General features: G+C 36.2%; 1 protein-coding gene and 1 long non-coding RNA gene across 6 annotated transcripts in view; one reads left to right on the top strand and one right to left on the bottom strand.

The window, feature by feature from the left end:
• The window catches only part of LOC113114910 (B-cell receptor CD22-like), a 53,928-nt gene that overhangs the window by 8,675 nt on the left and 24,147 nt on the right, over window positions 1-21,106 (bottom strand). For 3 of the 5 annotated variants that reach the window (XM_026282011.1, XM_026282013.1, XM_026282010.1), the window contains 4 exons: window positions 9,179-9,463; window positions 8,774-9,043; window positions 8,262-8,522; window positions 7,515-7,602 (listed from right to left, as the gene is read on the bottom strand). In XM_026282011.1, the coding sequence (XP_026137796.1) occupies window positions 7,515-7,602; window positions 8,262-8,522; window positions 8,774-9,043; window positions 9,179-9,463 (904 nt within the window). Of the gene's footprint in view, window positions 1-3,718; window positions 4,401-5,939; window positions 5,998-6,072; window positions 6,204-6,447; window positions 6,461-7,514; window positions 7,603-8,261; window positions 8,523-8,773; window positions 9,044-9,178; window positions 9,464-21,106 lie in introns of those variants that run through there. The other 2 variants (XM_026282014.1, XM_026282012.1) reach the window with 2 other exon arrangements.
• On the top strand, window positions 3,240-4,090 carry LOC113114919 (uncharacterized). The gene is made up of 2 exons (XR_003293808.1): window positions 3,240-3,656; window positions 3,763-4,090. It is a non-coding gene; the product is annotated as an uncharacterized LOC113114919 (long non-coding RNA).

The raw sequence follows: 21,106 nt of genomic DNA, 5'->3' as shown, positions 1-21,106 counted from the left end.
TTTTTAGTGCAGAAATTGTGGACTTACAGGAGTGCAAAGGTGAATTAATAGCTGGAGTTGCAGAACAGGCAAGTGCTAAAGCTAATTCGCAAAGTAGAATAGTTGAAGAAGAATTCTACACTCAGAGGTGGTGTCTACAACTACACAGAGCTGAAGAAACGGAAACCAAAAATGTTAAAATCAAAGAGAATGAAACCTGCCATAACTCTAAACATTGTAAGTACACATTCTGTAAAATAAAGTGCAATTGAAAGATCCATATCTTTGCAATTAGTATACCTGGGCCTGAATTCACAAAACCTTTTTTCTTAACACTAAAAGTTCTAAATAGCAGTAAAAGTTTTAAGCTAAGAGTTTTCTCTTAAAACCTATTCACAATGCTGCTGAGACAAACTTTTACTATGGAATATAGAGAAGTCTTAAGCTAAGAGTAAGGGTGGAGCTAATGAACAGTACTTTCTTCCACACCGAATACCCATGGCTGAAATGCTCTTGGGCAAGGCACTGAACCCTCAGTTGCTCCCCGGGCGCTGGAGCAAATAGCTACCCACTGCTCCGGGTGTGTGTTCACTGCTTACTGCTGTGTGTGTGGGTTAAATGGAGAGCACCAATTCTGAGTATGGGTCACGACTTTAACTTTCACTTTTCAATTTCACATATTGTAGAGCACAATGTTGCCATCATAAAGGTATAAAAATAAAAAAATATTTTGTGTGTGTATGTGTGTCTGTGTGTGTGTATATATATATATATATATATATATATATATATATATATATATATATATATATATATATATATATATATATGGCGAGACAGGGTAATCCAAAAATAAGCAAAAACCAGGTAACCAATCCAAGAACAAAACACGAAGGCAAGACAAGGCAGGAAATGAGACAACATGGGTTAAAAATTCAGAAAATTTCAAATTTTGATTGGTAACATGCATTGCTATGGACTTCATTTAAAACTTTAGAATCAATTTTATTAATACATACATTGCTTTTATATGTATACATAATTTTCAGATTATGTATAAATAAAAAAAATAAAAAAAATAAATAAATAAATAAAAAATTGGGAACAATTAGGCCTATTTGCTTCTCATAACAAACTTGTTGCTAATTAACATGTTAAAAGTGGAAAAAAGTTTATAGACCACGAATTACAAGCCATCCTACTGTAGGTGTATATGACTTTATTCTTTCAGAAGAATCTAATATAAGTAATATTAAAAATATAAGTCTTTGATCTTCCAAGCTTTTTAATGGGAGTCAGCGGGTGTTACAGTTCATCAGTCCAAAAGAAATGAAATAAAGCGCATCCATCAATAATAAAAAAGTGGAGAAGAAGAAGGGATGATTTCGAAAAACAACAACACACCACTCTACGGACATACATACTGTGTACTGTATAATACTGTATATGCTTTTAAAATGGCACAACTTTTTATATACCTGAAAGTACATACTTAACATCAGTCAGTGTTACACAGGTCGGGTCTGTGCGCGTGCGCCACCTTTGACACTTCCGCAAGCGCAGAACCTGCGATAGTGCGAGTGCGACCAACCCATTCTCAGAAAGTGCAAAGACTGTACGTGGGTTTATGTGTGCGTCACTGAACAAAAGTAAGTTATCTGATTATTAAGTTAGTGATAATTGCTAGTTGAACAGTTCATTATAAATGTGTTTGTTGTGTCTGTGTGTTAGCACGTTGTTTAAACATTTATCAGTGTTAATCGCCAATCGCACACGTTCAAGCACGTTTGAATGTGCCTTGCTGTGCTGTCATGATCATAATGACTCGAGTTCTCTCAAACTATGGTGTAATGATGTGAACGAATGCCAGATTTAGTATCCCACTGTGTGTAACTGCCATATTAGCAACTAAATCGCTGTTTATTTGATCTTTATGGACACGATGTTCATGCTTCTGTGCAGTTTATGCAAATTACCTCATAAAGTGGTTTGAGTATGAAAGCAGTTTCCATTTCTAACCACAAGGTGGTAGTGGTGTTATGTTTCATTGTTCACATAGTGTGATTCTTTGATAATATTTAACCTGAGAATTTAATAAGAAACTAAGTATTTAATGTGAATGCCTTTGTAATAATATTTTTTAAACATGTAACTTATTACAATTCTTATTCTTTTTCTATTGTAGACCACATACACACCCACTCTCACAACAAATACCCAATTGATCACCTGCAATGCCCATGTACAGCTGTGTTGTGTGCATCTTGGTTGCAAATTACTCCTATTTTAAGAGAAATTTTACCTTTTGGATGGTATCAGACCCTGTGTTTTGACTGACAGCCCTTGAGCATGGCTAGATATCAGACCTCACCTAATACAGTCCATTTAGTCATACTCCAAAACAGTCAGTCAGGCATTATAATATGATATCTGGATAATCCAGTACCATTTAATGATAAAACATTAGTAATTATAATTCATAAGCATGTATGAATACACAGAAATTTTAACTGAATTTAGGACTGGTGGTGGTGCTTTGTTTGTCATTCAGTGTTTCTGTAACAAAACAAAAAAAAAAAGAAAAAAGCGGAAAAAGACAATAATAATCCGAATTCTACCAATAACAACAGTAAAACATGCTCTAAAGATGAACAAGCTGCTGGATTCATGAATATTAATCAGGTTGTGTCCATTTGCAGGAACTGATTTGCTGAAATCAAAACAGTGACGATAAAAAGTAAGCACCAGCCAATGAGATTGTCGTTTGCACATTAGTTCCGCTCACTTCTAGAAAACCTGGCAGTTTAAAAAAAAAAAAAGATGAAGAAAACAAATTCCAAAGGACCATTATTTTGACAGGAAAATACAACAAAGAACACTGTTTATATGTGATGCACCAACTCTGCATGATATGTAAGACTCGCTCGCTCTCTCTCTTTCTCACTTCGCGCATGTGAGAGAAAGCGACGTGATTCGTGCGCCTTCACATTAGAGTTTAAGCTACACCAAAGACACAAACACAGGTATGCTGTGCATCCATTGAGATATACTGAAAATTATCACAGATCGCATCATGGAGAGTGAAACTCAGAAGCGCTCAGTCATAGAGAGTTCGGTGAATTAATATATATCTGTGCTAAACTTACACTTAGCCTCAAACTCACACTGGCGAGTAAAATCTGAGAATTTATTAGACATTGGCTAACTTTATACATCATTTAGTCACCCAAGTGAAGATTTAGTCACATATGCGAGTGATTTACTTGCAATGTAGAGGGTTGAAGAGACTGGTTTCCTTTGCTAAAGTACGAAAACTTGGCTTCCTTTGATGCTGTAAACAAACATTGGTTTTCATGAGACTTGTGCGCATGCACAACGGCGACATCTTACGTCATCCTCCCAGAGCTGCTTCCGTGTACAACTGTTGGTGCAAGCTAGTTTAAAGTGATTATTACGTTTTGAATATAGATAATTATCTTACAAAAATGTATCAATTCAATACAGGAGGCCTTGTTCACCCCCCGGAGCATTTTTTATTAGGGATGGATGGCTTTATTTCACTAATTTTGGACTGATGATCTGTACTTGGACTTTTTTCTGACTCAAACTCTTTTTTTAAAACTCTGATTGGATTTGTCTGAAAGAATGAAGTCATATACTCCTAGGATGGATCGAGGGTGAGTAAATAATTAGCTAATTTTCATTTTTGGGTGAAATATCCCTTTAATTCTTGAAATCACTGAGCTCTGGAGACTTTTTTGTTTGTTTGTTTTTAATTCACAGTTTTATGCAGTCCAACCAGTCAAATGCTCTCATCTTGGCAGTTCAACAATGGCCAGTAAAAATGTTTAATGAAATTACAAAGCTTTATTGTTGCCTTTCACACAATGTAGTTTTCACAGCATTTTTTGTCATTTTTTTCACCCAATTGCAATTATCACACAAATATATGGTACATTGATACATAACGAGATAGTATTTTTTAAAACATTGTCAATTATATTTATTATTATTATATTAATGCATAGCAACACACTGCAAAATTAAAAAGCCACACTTATAGATCACAATAAAAATTTGTATAATATTTTCAGTTTTAGATAACATTATATACTGTAGAAAAAAATATTATAACTATAATACAGATTAAGGATATAATACTTAGTTTTTATACTTAAATTGGAAACTCCTTTTGTTTATGTTTTAATGGCTGAATATTCAGTTCTGTCTTCATCATCAGAGCTTGAACTGATAAGGCGGCTCCTCTGGTTATGTCTGGGTTCTTTAACAGCAGACACAGTGGAGTAATTCACTTCATCTTCTTCACTGGTATCAGATTCACCGTCCATATTTGTCAATGAAAATTTTGGCACACATGCAGAAGAAACGTTTTCATAATCGGGATTTTCTGATTGGGGATTCTAGGAAGAGGATAAAATAATAAAACACATGTTCTCAATATACTGTAGAGTTGTATAAAAAGTGCTCCATAAAATTTCTGGTTTATCCTTATTGTGAACAACTTATTGTAAGTGTGTTTGTTCTGTAGACATATGGTAATACAATAAAACTATTATGAATAGAGCATAATTATGTAAACTATTTTTTTAGCGAGTACATCATTACTCGTCCAAACCATGTTTTTGTCTTACCTTGAGTTACAATAGTAAGCCTATTTTATATTTTTGGACATGTCAGGGTGGATTTGGTGGGAAACTCCATGCAGTACATACACACTTCACCTGTGTGCAGTGCTGGGCAAGCTACTTGGAAAATGTAGTGAGCTAAGCTACCAGTTACTCTACAGTAAATGTAGCTTCACTACACTGAATCTACCCTCCTGGGAAATGTAGCAAGCTATAGCAAGCTAAGCTACATCAACAGTAGTTTGCTACATCTAAGCTACTTTTAAAATAAAATTTTTATGTTGAACACGTTTTTTTAAAAGTCAATGCTATCTCAGTGCTCAAAACGGTCAGTCAAACAGATAGGCAGGTGTAATTGTTTAGTTTAATAGTTTTTTGTGTTCCTTATCAATTTGGCAATCAAAATACATGTAATTAACAATGTGCGCACAAGTAAGTGTATGCACCTGTTGCATGGGCATGTTTAATATACTGTAGGCTTTTGCAGAACAAAATGCAAGACCTCCAAACAGTACAAAAAAATGGCCAGGCTGGACCCTGATAATTTTTACAAGCAGCATCTGAAAACATATATTCTCTATGTTATCTCGGTCAGTGTCATGTACTTGTCGAGGTACGGCCACAGCAACTCACTCCTCGGGATTAACTGTTCTCCGACCTCATCCTATGCCATCATTTCATCAAATAATTTTTTGCGTGACTGGCCATGGAGTGTTACCATCCGGAGCAGAAGGTGGCGGTAATGCATCATAAAGATGGTTGGTTGCTATCCACCGTAAACACGAACAAGATGAAGTAGCGCCGTCGCGTCACTACTGATCCAGGATCAGCGATCTTAGCAGTTGTATTTCCCGCTTTGAGTTTGAGCTTCAGAAATGCTTGCGAAAATGTAGCTTGTGTGGAAGCTACCGCACTACTTGGTAAAAAAAAAAAAAAAGAGCTTCGCTACTGAAAAGCAATTTGATTCAGAAAGTAGCGACACTACTGCCCAACACTGCCTGTGTGTGTGTCTCGTCATATTCGTAAACAGAGAGAGACAATTCTTTCTACTCATATGGTGTGGGAGTAGCAAACAGCTGGAAGATTGTTGTCACAATGAGAGAGAAATATTGACCTGATCATGGAGTTGTAAAATCAAAGGATCTCCAAACAGAGCAGAGTTTATAAGCAAAAATGGAAAGCAAAAGAGTCTGTAATAATACCTGAATCAACATGGGTTTTTTTGAGAACTCCCAAGATTTGAAACTATTTAAAACTGACCAGAGATGTCTCATTTCGTACTCCACAGATAAAATGCTTTGGGAATTGTCTCACCTGTTTCATTTGAGGTAATTTAATAGCAGCATGCACCGTATGGATATTAGATTTCGACCTTGAGAGAAAAAAAAACTATGAATTAATTTCATTGCAATTAGTGTATGTCTACAATTAGTTCTGCTGCTATTACCTTGGATCAGGATCCTGTGCTCGAGTGGGATCTTGGGAATTGGGTATTGGACGTGATTGATTAACTCTTCCATAACCTGAATCAGGAATGCCCTCCACTGACAGATTCTCCTGGGTATCATTACGTGATCCCTAAGTGTTTAAGTATTTCAAACAAAACAGGATTTATCTCTTACTAAGCAAACTGATATATTTCATTGTTTAAAAAAAAATGCATGTAACGTTGGTTTCAATATTATACTGTGAGTAGCCCAGTTGTGAAACAAACAGAAGTAAAATAACCAATAAAAGTAAGTGTCACTGTAGAAGAGTGTGACAGGAATACTGGAAAAAAGCACAAAGGATTATCTGTTCCACTTTGTTGATATGATCTTGCCTTGATGATAGTCCTGTAAAATAACAAGAGCAATAATCAGAATAACTAACACCTTCAAACTCAACACCTGATAGGGCTGCACTAATATGCAGATGAACTGGTTAATGATACAAGTTAATTTAGTATTTGGTATTATGGTATTTTTAACTTAAACTGCTCCTATTATGCCATTTTTAAGGTTGCTAATATTGTTTCACGAGTCTCCTAAAACAAGTTAACATGCATGCAAGGTAAAAAAAAAAAAAAAAAAAAAACATGTATGTTTTCTCCGAAAATATATATAATTTATACCTAATTTCTAAATGGTTCATAAATAACTCATGCGAAGCAGTTCAAAGAATCAGTCTTTCTAAACCTCTCCTTTCTGTAAGCCCTCACTGCTGTGACTGCTCAGATGGCCCAGTCCTTTGTGATTGGTCCAAATCCATAGAGAGATCTGTCTGTGGCTATGGATTGGTCTACCGCATACAGTGCGTGTCGGAAATGAAATGCCAATTGCCATTGCAGAATGACAGGCCTGGAGACTTGTCAATACACTGAAAAGATGGTATGGATCTTAGCTTACCAACTCAAGCCTGAATCTGATGATGAAATGAATGAAGTGGTTGATTGACAAGAGACTGATTGATAAGCATGACTGAAGCAGGACATTTCTCAGTGGTAAGTGTCAAGTGTTGATAAGTTTGTGGTAATTTTGAGTTTTGATCAAAATTTACTCTCACAGCGTATGATACATTGTCTTCTCGACATGATGTTAACCACACAGAAATTTTACTCTGTTTGTGGGCAGGACCCTAAAACATGGGCGAACATTATGCAAATGTGTTACTGTGTGACATAGAGCTGTAACAGAATAAGATTAAAATCCCCGATGACTCGTTTAGGCAACTGAGAGCTGACTTTTTGACAGACAATAACTTTATCTATCATGCACTGTTGGCTTTACAACTTTGCAGATAGTTTATGTCCACATACAGCTACAGTACATGACACACTGCATGAAAGGTTATAGTCGAAAAGGCATAATAGGGGCACTTTAACATCTATAAAAAGAAAGAGGTATTTACCTGCGTATCAGAAAGAGAACCACAACAATAAGAATCAACAGGAGAATGATGGGGAAGATGATCTTGTAGAACACCATAGGAGAGTTACCTAAATTAAGAGAGATTTGGGGAGAGATCAAGACATCGTTTTCAAAATAACCCCGCATGACTTAATCTAACCCAAATTCAAGAATTTGCCCAGTTAACTACTTAAAGAAGTACAAACTGTTAAATAATTAGGCTTTAATCATGCAACTACGATGTGATTTTGTATCATTTTCACTTTTAAAAAGGGGGGGGGGGGGTTGTAAAATATAGCTAGTGGTTGATGTAGGTATTGCAGTACAATTTCAAAATATTAGAAAAAAGTGTTTTCCACCAACTGGTGACCTGGAGTCTTTACTGTAAATGTAAATAAGCAGGATCACATGATTCAAAGTAGAATTACAGGCTGTAGCATTGTTTTTCAGAGAAACAAGTAGGCCTATGTGAACTTAGCATGTTTCCTAAAAATCTTTCAACATACCATGGTATTTTTATGTTTTCATAAAGGTTCCATGGAGTGATGAGCAGAAAACTATCCTACACCCTGACAGATATCATTAAAATATTAGTTGACTAAAAAAAATTGCTTGGTTATCACGGTTATGCCAAAGAGGCAGTTGTAAATAGAGGGTAATGTCTAAAGTCTGGCAGAATAATTTCTACCTTAATGCAGTTTGAGTCATTTGGAAAATACATATTTAAGATGTGTTATTTCATACTCACTGCCAATAAATAGCATGATGTTTTCGGATCGTGATTCTCCGATAGCATTGGCTGCTGTACAGTAATATATTCCAGGGTTCTGAGGCTGAACAGTGAAGTTCTGATGTTCTGACAGTACGGTCACGTTGTCCTCCTCTCTGTACCAGTTGTAGACCTCGGCAGGAGGATGTGCATCTGCACTGCAGGTCAGAGAGACTGGAAACTCCCAATTCCACTGAGTTAATGTTGTCATGTTATGGACAATTTTTATGATTGGAACATCTATAGGCAAAATTATATGAATATATTCAAAATATTTGGAAGTTTGAAGCAATGACTATTTGATTTATTGTTATACAACGACAAATTTGGACAGTGTGATATTAACCCAGTTATAATGACAAAAGTCATTAATTAGACTAGTTAAACTAATCACACAACACTGGACAATCTTATATCTGTCAGAAAAGACAAATTCCATAAATTAAGAATTTAAAAAGGTGTGTCAAATAACTAGTAGAATAAGTACTCACATTTCACATTCATCTCTACTAATGGAGATAGTGTTTTTCCAATGGAGTTTTGAGCAATACAGGCGTACTGACCAGAGTCAGAGATTTCCAGAGATAGAAAGTGTAGTCTCTGTTCATGTTTCTGTTCAATTGTCTTTAACTGGCCATTGAAGTCTTTCTTCCACTCATATGAAGATGGAGCAGTATCGGCGCGAGCCTCACATGTAAGGGTCAGCTCACTCCCAAATGTTTGTTCTCCTTTAACACTTACAGTCACATTTTTGGGTGCATCTATATATACACAATATATAAAAAGATGAAACTCAAATTATTTAGGAGAAGTATTGCTCAAAGTCCTAATTATCAGTTTGGTCACTTTCAAGTAAAATTAAATAATCTCATGTCTCTCAAAAGATTATTACTTACGAAACACAATTAGCTTTTGTTTAGTTTCTTGTTTTCCCTCTTGACTTTCTGCGTTGCACTTATACACTCCTGCATCTGACTCGGTAACATTCAAGTAGACTGTCACATTGTTTGATGCAGATGCAGTGCTTTTTCCTTGATTGTTCTGAATATATGTCAGATTCCCCCGAGGTCCTGTCACTGTCAGGTGTGACACAGGATTGCTTTGAACCGTGCAGATAATGGAGATCACTTCAAACTCTCTCGCTTCCCTCTGCATGATCAAACTGAGATTAGATGGAGGATCTGCAGAGTTTAAAAGAAAAAGGTCTTAATTACCTATTTGTGAAATCATTAACTTTGATTAGTTAAGGTATAGGTTTTAGAGCAAAACAGACTTACAAAGGACATCAACTTTAACAGCGTGTGATCCTGTGCCCATAGTGTTGGTAATATCACATGTGTACTGTCCTGCATGTTGAATGGTCACTTTCTCAATGTTTAACTGTCCAGTTTCCATTGATAATGGGTCAGGAGACAGTCCAGGTGTGTGCTTCCATTTGTATGTGTGTGGCTGAGGCTCAGCATCAGCTGAGCATGTCAAAGTCAGTGAAGTGCCCACTTTTACAGAGGTCGAGCCCTCTATTTTGATGCTTCTTGGTGAATCTGTGAGAGACATTTTTTTGCACAAAAATGTTACAATTTTGAAGATATTGTTGCAAGATATAAACTCAGAATTACAAGATATTTTCTTTATTTATCATTTATTTGTACAGGGACAACGCACAACAACAGTGTTGCGCCAGAGTTAGCTATAAAGCTCATTTGCATCTGCAGTCCCTGGAGACAAACTTGTAATTCTGAGAAGAAAAGACAATTCTGTGATATTAACTTGCAATAGTGGGGGAAAAGTCTAGTTTTGTCACAGAATAAGTAAGGAATAAGTAAGTAAGGAATAATTGACTCTGGGCCACTGAATTATTCGGAAAAAAATTTGACAATTTTTTGACAATTTTGAAGAGCATTGTCACAATATAAATGAAGAGATTTATCATCTAACATGCTTTTGATATATAGCATTGAAATTTGTTAATTTTGCATAAGCTTTCTAAATGACATGGAGTAAAATTAACTATCATACATTTATTAGCTGACTGTTAAGAGTTTGATTTAATATTTAGAAGATGTTTAATTATAAACAATAACCAAATCACTTTATTAGTTTGTTGGAAGTGCAGATATATAAAGTGCTACAAATATTATACAGAAATACTTACACTTTACAGATACTGTGAAGTTATTCGATATTTCTGTTCTGATCCCGTTATCAGCCTGGCATTGGTAAGATCCTCTGTCCGCTTCAGTAACTTTACTGATGATGAATGTCTCGCTGGTTTCACTCTGGTTTTGGGAATTTTTGTACCACATGAACTGATAGACTGCTGGGTTACCTCTCTCGACTGAACACTTGAGTGTCAGTTCATCTCCCTCTTTGAGATCTTTAATGTTAACAGGTTGCACTTTGACACCCTCTGGACCATCTGAATAATGCAGTGCACAGGCACAAGAAATGCATATTTAACAATAAATGATTTTAATAGATGAAGTACTGAAGTTCATAATGGTTATGAGGTTCTTCAAAGGTATCTGTTTACATAAAACATTATACTCACACTTCACATCAATTTGAATGATATTTGATTTCTTCATGCCATGCTTGTTTTCAGCTTCACAGTAATATTCTCCACTGTCTTCTGGTTTCACATTATTTAGTTTCAAGTCAGACATTTGTTGAGACTTTTCTGTTGTCTCTTTTTTGAACCATGAGAAGCTGACATCAGGCTGACCTCTGCTGGTGCAGGAGAGAGTGACAGAATCTCCCTCCTTCACATCCTCAGAGCTCACTGTTGCTTTTACCTCTGTAGGTGCATCTAGAGAAGAAACGAGATGAAGTGGGCAGCTGGAGTGAATAATGCTCAGTCAGTGAATCTTTACACTAAATATAGAGTAATTGTTCATAAACACATGATATACTCACTCACATTCCACAGACAGTGTGATATTCCTGATCTGGCAGCTGTCCTCACTCTTTGCTGGACGACAAGACAGAATCCTTCTGTCATCCTTCCATGTCACACTGAGCTTCAATTTGGTGATCTTTCTGCCTTCTTCATCCTCTTCAGTCTCTATAATCATATCAGTCGACGAGGAGGACGCCCATTCTTGCTTTTGTCCTGATGTATGGACGAGCCAATCAGGATGAAGATCACAGGAACCAAGCGTGGAACAGCGAACAGTGAATTCGTCCGACTCACGGACTGGATTCTTCACCTCTGATGGTTCAATGTGCACCTTACAAGGATTGTCTGAAAAGAATATGGAATGAGAACAGGTTAGAATTTCTCCAACAAAGAAATATATTCGAGTTATTATAGTTCTGAGAAAAAAAGTCAGAATTGTGAGATATAAACTCAGTTCTGAGAAGACGAGCACAATTTTTAATAAATAAACTTGTAAATATTGGAACTATATAAGGCCAGAATTGTGAGTTAAAAGCCACAATTGTTTATTTCCTGTTGTACTACAGGGCCGTTTAATGCTTGAATCTGATTGGCTGACAAATGTTCTGAGGTGTGCAGTTATTTTCTGGGAAACACACGGCGAACATATTTCCAGGCAGCTCTCCTGACTGCATTACAGTTCCATATCACTTCACATAGTAAAACCGTAATTCCGGTCACGCAGTTTGCACAAAAAGATGTTGTCAGCGCTGCCCTGACGAGTGTTTAGAGACGCACAGAGGTACGTTAGCCTAATTCACACCAGCTCTCTCTTTCTTTCTTTCTCTCTCTCTCTGTCTCTGTCACTCTCACTTTTTTTTCTAATAACTTCATTAATAACTGCATAAGAATGCTATAAATGGCTCAAGCCTCCATTACCAGCTTTAAAATAACATTTTGGTACTAGCAAAAGAGGAATTAGATGAGATGCGGAAGAAATAATCCTACTCACAACAGCTAGTACAAAAACCAGACAAATCTCTTTAAGTATATACAGTATTCTGATCGATGTCTTGACGTGTGGTAAACGTAGTATAAGTGGAATAATTTACTCCGGCCTTTGAATTATTAGAAAAATAATGCACACCCCGAGGTGTAACGGCCACGACGCGAAGGTGTGCATTATTTTTTGTATAATTCAATGGCCCAGAGTCAATTATTCCTTACTTATTCTGTGACAAAACTAGACTTTTTCCCCACTATTGCAAGTTAATATCACAGAATTCAGTCTTTTCTTCTCAGAATTACAAGTTTGTCTCCAGGGACTGCAGATGCAAATTAGCTTTATAGCTAACTCTGGCGCAACACTGTTGTTGTGCACTGTCCCTGTACAAATAAATGATAAATAAAGAAAATATCTTGTAATTCTGAGTTTATATCTTGCAACAATATCTTCAAAATTGTAAGAAAAAAGACAGATTTGTGAAATCTAAACTCAGAATTCAAGAAAAGAAAAAAGTCAGATTGTGAGATAAAAAGTTGAAATATCAAATTATTAAAACTATAATAAAAAAAAATCAAAATAAGTCACCCTCATGTTGTTCAGTTTTTATATATATATATATATATATATATATATATATATATATATATATATATATATATATATATGTCTTGGTAAAAAAAGTGACAAAAATAAAGGATACTATTATTTCGAATATTCTTAATGATGATCACTCTGTCGTAGTTTTATTTGTGTGATTAAAAGATGTTTATTCATATTTGGAGAATTGTGGCTGATTATGAGACACACGAGAACCATTGGTAACCTCATAAAGACTTCAAATAGTCAAATACAGTGTACAAATACAGGAACTATTTTATTATTTGCTAAGTGTCATTTTTGAAGCCCCTGTTCCCATTCAGATTCTTCGTTTAATAATCAATAGCATGGTCACTGCCAATGGCCTCATGGGCAGGGTGCCAACATATAACACATATACATATATTGAGTCATGACTCATGGACCTTTCCTGATCTTACCAGCCCCTCCTCCCCTCTCTCTCTCTCTCTTCACATCCTGAGTACTGTCCATATCATATTAAAGTCTAAAAGCCAATAAAATCTTTAATAAATAAACGCAGCATGAACTTTCTGAAAAACATCTATTTCATGATTAAAGAAATATAGATAGACATGAGGGTGAATAAATGATGAACATATATATATATAAGAAAACAGCCTTTATCACAGCATCAAATGTTTGCTCACCTTTAACTTTGAGAGACAGAGCTTTACTCATGAACCTTGTGTCTGAAATCAATCTAAATGTGTAGTTCCCACTGTCTGTCTTTCGCAGATCGGTGATTCTTAAATCACATTTTATCCAGTCTCCTTGTTTGTTTTCTGGTGTTGCATCAGTGATGTATTCCACTCTGCTGGAGTAATGCAGAGACTGGGGACGTTCTTCTGTGTTACTGTATACAATAGTCCCGTCAAACGTCTGGTGTTTTATAAAAATTGCATCTTTAAACCACAGCAGTGTATATTTTGTGTCCACTGGTTTTTTGTAAGAACAGGGGATGGTCACAGATGACCCTTCATAAGTAGTTTCTGTTCTTTCAGGCACATTAATTAGGACTTCTTTTGAACTCATGCAGGAGCCCGCAAAAAGAACTGCAAGAAAAAAAACACCATCAGTGATACTTTTATGTGTACCAATAAATTAGCACAATCATTTACAGAAATCAGCATATACAATACACACCAAGCAGAAGCAGAGGAATCTCTTCAGGAAGCATTATTCTGTGTGCTGCTAATAAAATAAAGATATTATATTATGTTATTCTCTTGAGCTCCAGCACTTTCGGTGTTTGCCGTTGTGTGTGGGTGAAAATTTGTATTTTTGCAGTCACAGATGTTGAGTTAGCATGCTTCACCTTTCCTTTTTTTTTTTTTTTTTTTTTGCAAAGTTTAATTTTGGCTACATTCAATTTGGTAATTATTTAGAATTGATTTTCTCTGTGCGAGCATGTGTGTGTGTTTAATTACGTATACGTATATATTTATTTAATTTGTTACCAAATAATTTATTCATGATCATTTTGTCTTGTATATAAGAACTTGACGACACCTTTTAATATTTCTCATAAAATCTATTCACACTTTAATGACTCATTGCCATGTCAACAATATTTTTGTTAGAAGAAGCACAGTGCTTCTCATGCATGAGCTATTCATCTTAACTGATTATGCTAATAAACTGACAACTACCAAATATTTTTTTATCACAGTAAAAAAAAAGAAAGATAAAAACATTTTACCTTCTAAATCAAATCCACTGTTCTCAATAATTGTCTTAAAAATGTTCAAACCGAGAAACAAAAGGAGAACTTCACCCAAGTGTATTTATAGCTTGTCATATTTGCATAGTTAACCTTACAAACATAAAAGAAACAAGGCTAAAGTCACACATTCGTGGTAGAGATAAAGATATATATATATATATATATATATATGTTAATACTGTCATGTAAGTGTGAAGCTCACTTCCTGTTCCAGTGGTTAGTTCTGTCAAAACTTTTCAGAAAATAAAATCCCCTCTAATAGAGTTGTCAAAACTTTATTTTATTTTATTTACTGAATACAATTTGCTGAATGACCAAACCACATTGAATTTAGGCCTACAAATTATTTCTAAGATGATTTCTACTTTTAAGGAAATGGAAAGGAAATTAAAATAATTAATTAATGGTCAGACACCAATAAATAGTCCAGCATCAAGAAAATCTAAAAGTGATCTCTCATTAAAAAAGCTTCAAGAGATTATCATCATAGCACAGAACAAGAGAGATACTGGGGGAAAAAAATGATCAAAACATATTTAAACACCAGTGAAGAGATTAAATCGTCCCACCTTTTCGTGCTGAAATTGTGGACTTACAGGAGTGCAAAGGTGAATTAATAGCCGCAGTTGCAGAACAGGCAAGTGCTAAAGATCATTCGCGAAGTAGAATAGTTGAAGAAAAATTCTACACCCAGAGGTGGTGTCTACAACTACACAGAGCTGAAGAAACCAAAACCAAAAATGTTCTGGTCAGAGTGATGGTATCCTGCTATTGTTTGGTGAATTGTGGAAAAAAAAATCAGGGTGGTGGAGGATGTAGCTCCTAGATTAGGCAAGCCATTGTCCTGTCTATGTGAGGTCAGTTATCATTTTATTTCTTTGTGTTGAACGAGAGAGCAAAAACAAAGATTTCCTCAAAGAACACAAACAACATCTTGGAGAAGATCTGACAGTTGGTTCTGAATTCTTCTTGAAAAGATGCCACCCAGAACGAACAGTGATTCTATTCCAGTGATCTTATACTCCTTAAAGTTGCATTATCCGGGAAAATGGGAGTTGAATAATTATGTTGAAATGTTGATATGAAATCCATTATAGAAAGATCAGTAGTTTTTTATTCCCTACAGACAGTCCTTTCCCCATCTACATACTATGTACTTGTTATGGTAATTAAATTAGCTAGGTGCCAACCCTTGAACCTAACTCTAAACCTAACCATGTAGTTTTTTAGTTAATTACATTGCAAGTACATATAATGCAAATTAAAGTGCAACTTAAAAAGAGATCCATATCTTAGTAGTCTGGATATCTGGAAATTTGTCCCAAATAATAATAATTATTATTTATTTATTTATTATATTTTTATAAGTACCACAAGTGCAGAACACAGAAATAGAGTTTAGAATGACAGAACTAATGTAACCTTAATTCTTGCCTTTTTGATTCTTAGTCAGTTTGAGGTTAAACTGAAAGGAAGAAACACAGTCTTTGAACTTCCTGTATGCTTACCCCACTGTAATTTATGTGTTTTGACTATACTAAAAAGCTGTGCAGTGTGCGAAGCAAATCAAAGGCTAAAATAAATCCATTGGTTCATGATCAAAATTGCAAGAGAACAAGTAAAGGAAACAGAACTGATTTTAAAGTTTATATATATATATATATATATATATATATATATATTATTTTTTATTATTATTTTTTTTATATAGCAGAAGTGCACTAACAGATGTACAGAAGTACATCTAAACAACATTCTCATGCAAATCAACCCAGACTTTCCTTATGCATGTACAGAGATTAAAGGGGGGGGGGGGTACAAAAGTAAGTTATCTGATTATTAAAGGGGGGGTGAAATGCTATTTCATGCATACTGAGTTTTTTAAACTGTTAAAGAGTTGGATTCCCATGCTAAACATGGACAAAGTTTCAAAAATTAAGTTGTACGTTTGAAGGAGTATTTTTGTTCCAAAAAAAACCTCTTCCGGTTTGTCACAAGTTTCGGAAAGTTTTTTTTTTTTCGAGTATGGCTCTGTGTGACGTTAGATGGAGCGGAATTTCCTTATATGGGTCCTAAGTGCGCGCTCTTCTGCCGGAAGAGCGCGCGCTCCCATATAGCAGAGCACTGAGAGGCTGAGCACAGCCTGATCAGAGCGAGAGCGTCGCGAAAAGTCACAAAATAAGTGTGTTTTTGGTTGCCAGGGCAAGACAACCCTGCACAGATTACCAAAAGAGAAACAGCATTAAGGGACCAGTGGATGGAGTTTATATTTACAGAGCATCAACGGAGTTGTGCAAGTGTTTTTGTTTGTTCCCTGCATTTCGGATTGCACATCGTTTATTTCTTAAGGATAATGCAGTCCCAACGAAAAAGGGTCACGATCGTGTGTTGGAACCACATGCGGTGAGTAAAACTGCTTCAAATATCTCTGTGTTGTTAACTTGGCTATCAGCGCATGAGCACATCAAGTAAACAACATGCGATGTTGTCATCAAACTGCACTTTCCACATGTACAGCTTAAAAAAAAAAAGACGACATAAAGTGGAACTTAGTCATTTTCCAAAACCGCTAAGCAAATATATACAGTTTCAGTACATACCACATAGCATACCGCCTTTGCTGATTCTGCTTGTTAAATTTCAGCCTCTGGATCTGTCTCACAGCTTCCACATGCTCTCAACGCAAAAGCCTACTGGCGCTCGTGATTCTTTAGCTCCGACCACACGTCATGCCTCTAGGCGCTCGTGTTTTTCCGGGAAAAATCGGTACAGAGTATCTTTCTCTTATAAATATAATAAAAATAAAGACTTTTTGGAGTTATGAAGGATGCAGTACTACTCTATAGGTACTCAAGATTAACAGGATATTGAGTGAAAACGAGCATTTCACCCCCCCTTTAAAGCATGTCACCTTTTGGCAATAACAGACATTTTGAATCTAAAATATGTTATTTGGGAAAATCTGATGAGAGATTTTTATTGCACGGTGTAAATATTATTACTATATATTATATATTTTATTGGTTTAAATAATTTTAACTATGAAATTAAATGATGTGATAATAACTATTATTCTTATTATTATAGGTTAGTTGTGTATAGGTACAGTGTATATGTGTAGCATTTGTATATTTTAGTTTATGATGGATTTGTATCTCATAACTTTAAATCGCTCTATATAATCCTCAGCCTCAAAAGTTGTGTCACTAGAGACTGATGGCAGATCCCAGAAGCGAAAGTCAGAATGCAGAATGGCGAGACAGGGTAATCCAAAAATAAGCAAAAACCAGGTAACCAATCCAAGAACAAAACACGAAGGCAAGACAAGGCAGGAAACGAGACAACATGGGTTAAAAATTGAGAAAATTTCAAATTTTGATATGCATTGCCATGGACTTCATTTAAAACTTTAGAATCAATTTTATTTATATATATATATATATATATATATATATATATATATATATATATATATATATATATATATATATATATACTATTATTATTTTTTTAATCCTCAGATTCCAGCTTTTCAAAGGGGAAGTTGTGGCCTAGTGGTTAGAGAATATGACTCCTAACCCTAAAGCTTTGAATCTCGGGCTGGCAATACCATGACTGAGGTGTCCTTGAGCATGGCACAGAACCCCAAACTGCTCCCTGGGTTCTCCAGAATAAATGGCTGCCCAGTGCTGTGTTTGTGTGTTCACTGCTGTGTTGTGACGGTGGGTGAAAGGACAGTCTGGAAGCAAATGCAAGTTTACTGATTTTAATGAGAAGATATAACGTGGGTACATAAACAAACAATGACGATGAGACAGCGACACTAGTCCGAGGGGATGGTGAAGAGGTGAGAAGTCCAGCTGATGGTGGAGGTAAGGTGAGTAATCCGAATGATGACGGCGTGAGGCAGCAGGAGAGAGTGGCACAGGAACTGCGGGGAATAGAGCCGAAGGTATGTGTCCGTGGCTGAGTGAACGTGCGAAGAGTGGATGAGGTTCTAGGGAAACACAGACATCCAAGCGCAAACAACACGGAGAGCCAGACGAACAGGGTAATCACATCAAACATTAAACAACGATCTCACAATCACAAGACGTGAGACAAGCCATTATATAGTGGATGAGTAATGAGTGGCAGCTGTTGCTGATACAGGTCCGGCTGCAGGATGAAATTACTGAGGGGGCATGTGAAATTGTTAAGGGGGCTTAACTTTATTACACCATCAATGATTAATACACACTGAGATCTCGCTTTGCAACGACAGATTTTTAAATACAGCTCTCCCTAAAACACTCCATATGCAACTGCAGGTAACCAGAGACTAGCAAATTTTATACAGTGTAATGACGATAGATCATGTCCTATACCTTTTTAGAAGAGCTGCAGTCTCCTTGATTTGGCACTGAATCACACTTAAGTTTAAAACATTCTAACTGACTCCCGAGAGTAAGATTTTTCAAGGCGACAGTTATTTTAGAACGTCTCCCCTTAATGTTTCCATGGCAACGCGTCATATTTGTCACGTGAAACACCGCAGTCACAATAATAACACCGTATAACAGATGTAGGCATATTTCATTTCGTTTTTCCTTTTTTATTTGAAATATTCACAAACTTACTTACCATGTCATCAACTATCCTATATTCCGATTCTCAAATATGTGTAAGTGAGTGTGTTTGGTAGTTTAAAAATCTTTATAACAATAGAGTAAACTTTAACGTTACTTCCACTGTGTTTATCTGATATGAAAAACACACGTCGGCAAATTATATTTGAATAGATTGTTTTTGCTGCTTTCACAGACTCCAAATGTAGGCTGTTGTTCTACCAGTGCTTATGTGTAGCCTATTTAAATGTCTGAAATCTAAAATAAACATTATGAGGTTGAAAACACTGCATAGTTGTGATATATGACAGCATTGAGCTCCTCCGTATCTGGCTCAGCGCCAACCAACGCGAAAGACGTTTGAAAATCTGGCAGTGATGTCACGAGTTACAACACTGAACATTCTAAATCCCATGGCGATAAGGTTAAATTATTATTTAACTCAAAAGGTTGAACATTTTATTTTTAACCATGAATACAAAAATTAAACAGAGGGGGCACAAGTCAGATCTGAGGGGGCATTGCCCCCTTTTGCCCCCTTGTGGCGTCGGGCCTGTGCTGATACAATTAACGGGGACGCCCACAACTAATCAGTGCAGATGCGGAACACACATAATTCACCACAAAGTGTAAACACCCCGAGATCACGGTTTACCAACCGTGACATGTGTGTGTGCACTTTGGATGGGTTAAATGCAGAGCATGAATTCTGAGTATGGGTCACCATACTTGGCTGTATGTAGTGATGGCCGATTCGTGAACGAATCGTTCAATTTAACCGATTCTTCTTAGTGAACTGGTTGAACCAGTTCACCAAATCGAACTGAATCGTTTGAAACGGTTCACGTCTCCATTAAGCATAAATCCACAAATTACTTAAGCTGTTAACTTTTTTAACGTGACTGACACTCCCTCTGAGTCAGAATAAACCAATATCCCGGGGTAATCCATTTACTGAAAGAGTACAGTGAATGAAATGCTGTGAAGACCGAACTGAAGATGAACACCGAGCCGAGCCAGATAATGAACGAACACGCCCACTGCTGGAGCAGTTCTCGTTCTGGAGTCAAGAACCGGTTGCTTCGGTTTTCGGATCACCAGTACACTCAACCGAGAATCGTTTCTGTCGGACGCGTCCGATTTGAGAACCGATGAGCTGATTCTCGTTCTCGAGTCAAGAACCGGTTGCTTCGGTTTTCGGATCATCAGTACACTCAACCGAGAATCGTTTCTGTCGGACGCGTCCGAATTGAGAACCGATGAACTGATGATACTGCGCATGCGCAATTCAGCGTGAAGCCAACAGACTCACAGCATGTCTGAACCGAAGGGATTCTTTTGGTGATTGATTCTGATTCTGTACTAGTAATGTTGTGAGCGCGGGTATTTCGAGGGCTTGGATGAAGGGCAATCTGGTGAAACGTAAATTCATTTAATAACAAATACATCGCAATGGATTATGTTTAGTAAGTGGATCATGGTTTCTGCACTGATGACACCTAATTTATTTACTTTATATCTTCAAGACTTAAATCCTCATATGCACATTATGGCTGTTACTGTATATAGGTGTTGTTGCAAAACTCAAATGTAAACTTTTCATGATTACGAGGTTTTAACTGACTAAAAGTTATGATTACTGACTTTATATATTTGAATGTTTGATAGACGTGACGCCATTACGTCATCACCAATGACGTCATTACGTCGAGTGTGAAAGAACCGATGAACCGTTTTTTTCAACCGGTTTATTGAATCGAACCGTCCGAAAGAACCGGTTCGAGGAAAATAATCGAACTTCCCATCACTAGCTGTATGTCACGTCACCTTACACTTTAAATAGTTGTATTTCCGCCAAATATGGTCCTAAAGCTTATTTATTCAATTTTCAGATTATGTATAGCCTAAATAAAAGAATTTTTAAAAAAAAATGAACAATTAGGCCTATTTGCTTCTCATGACAAACTTGTGGCTAATTAAAGTGTTAAAAGTGGT

The sequence above is a fragment of the Carassius auratus genome, chromosome 15 (genome assembly GCF_003368295.1).
Source record: "Carassius auratus strain Wakin chromosome 15, ASM336829v1, whole genome shotgun sequence".
NCBI classification, from domain to species: Eukaryota; Metazoa; Chordata; class Actinopteri; order Cypriniformes; family Cyprinidae; genus Carassius; species Carassius auratus.
This window is presented reverse-complemented; position numbering and strand designations above follow the sequence as displayed.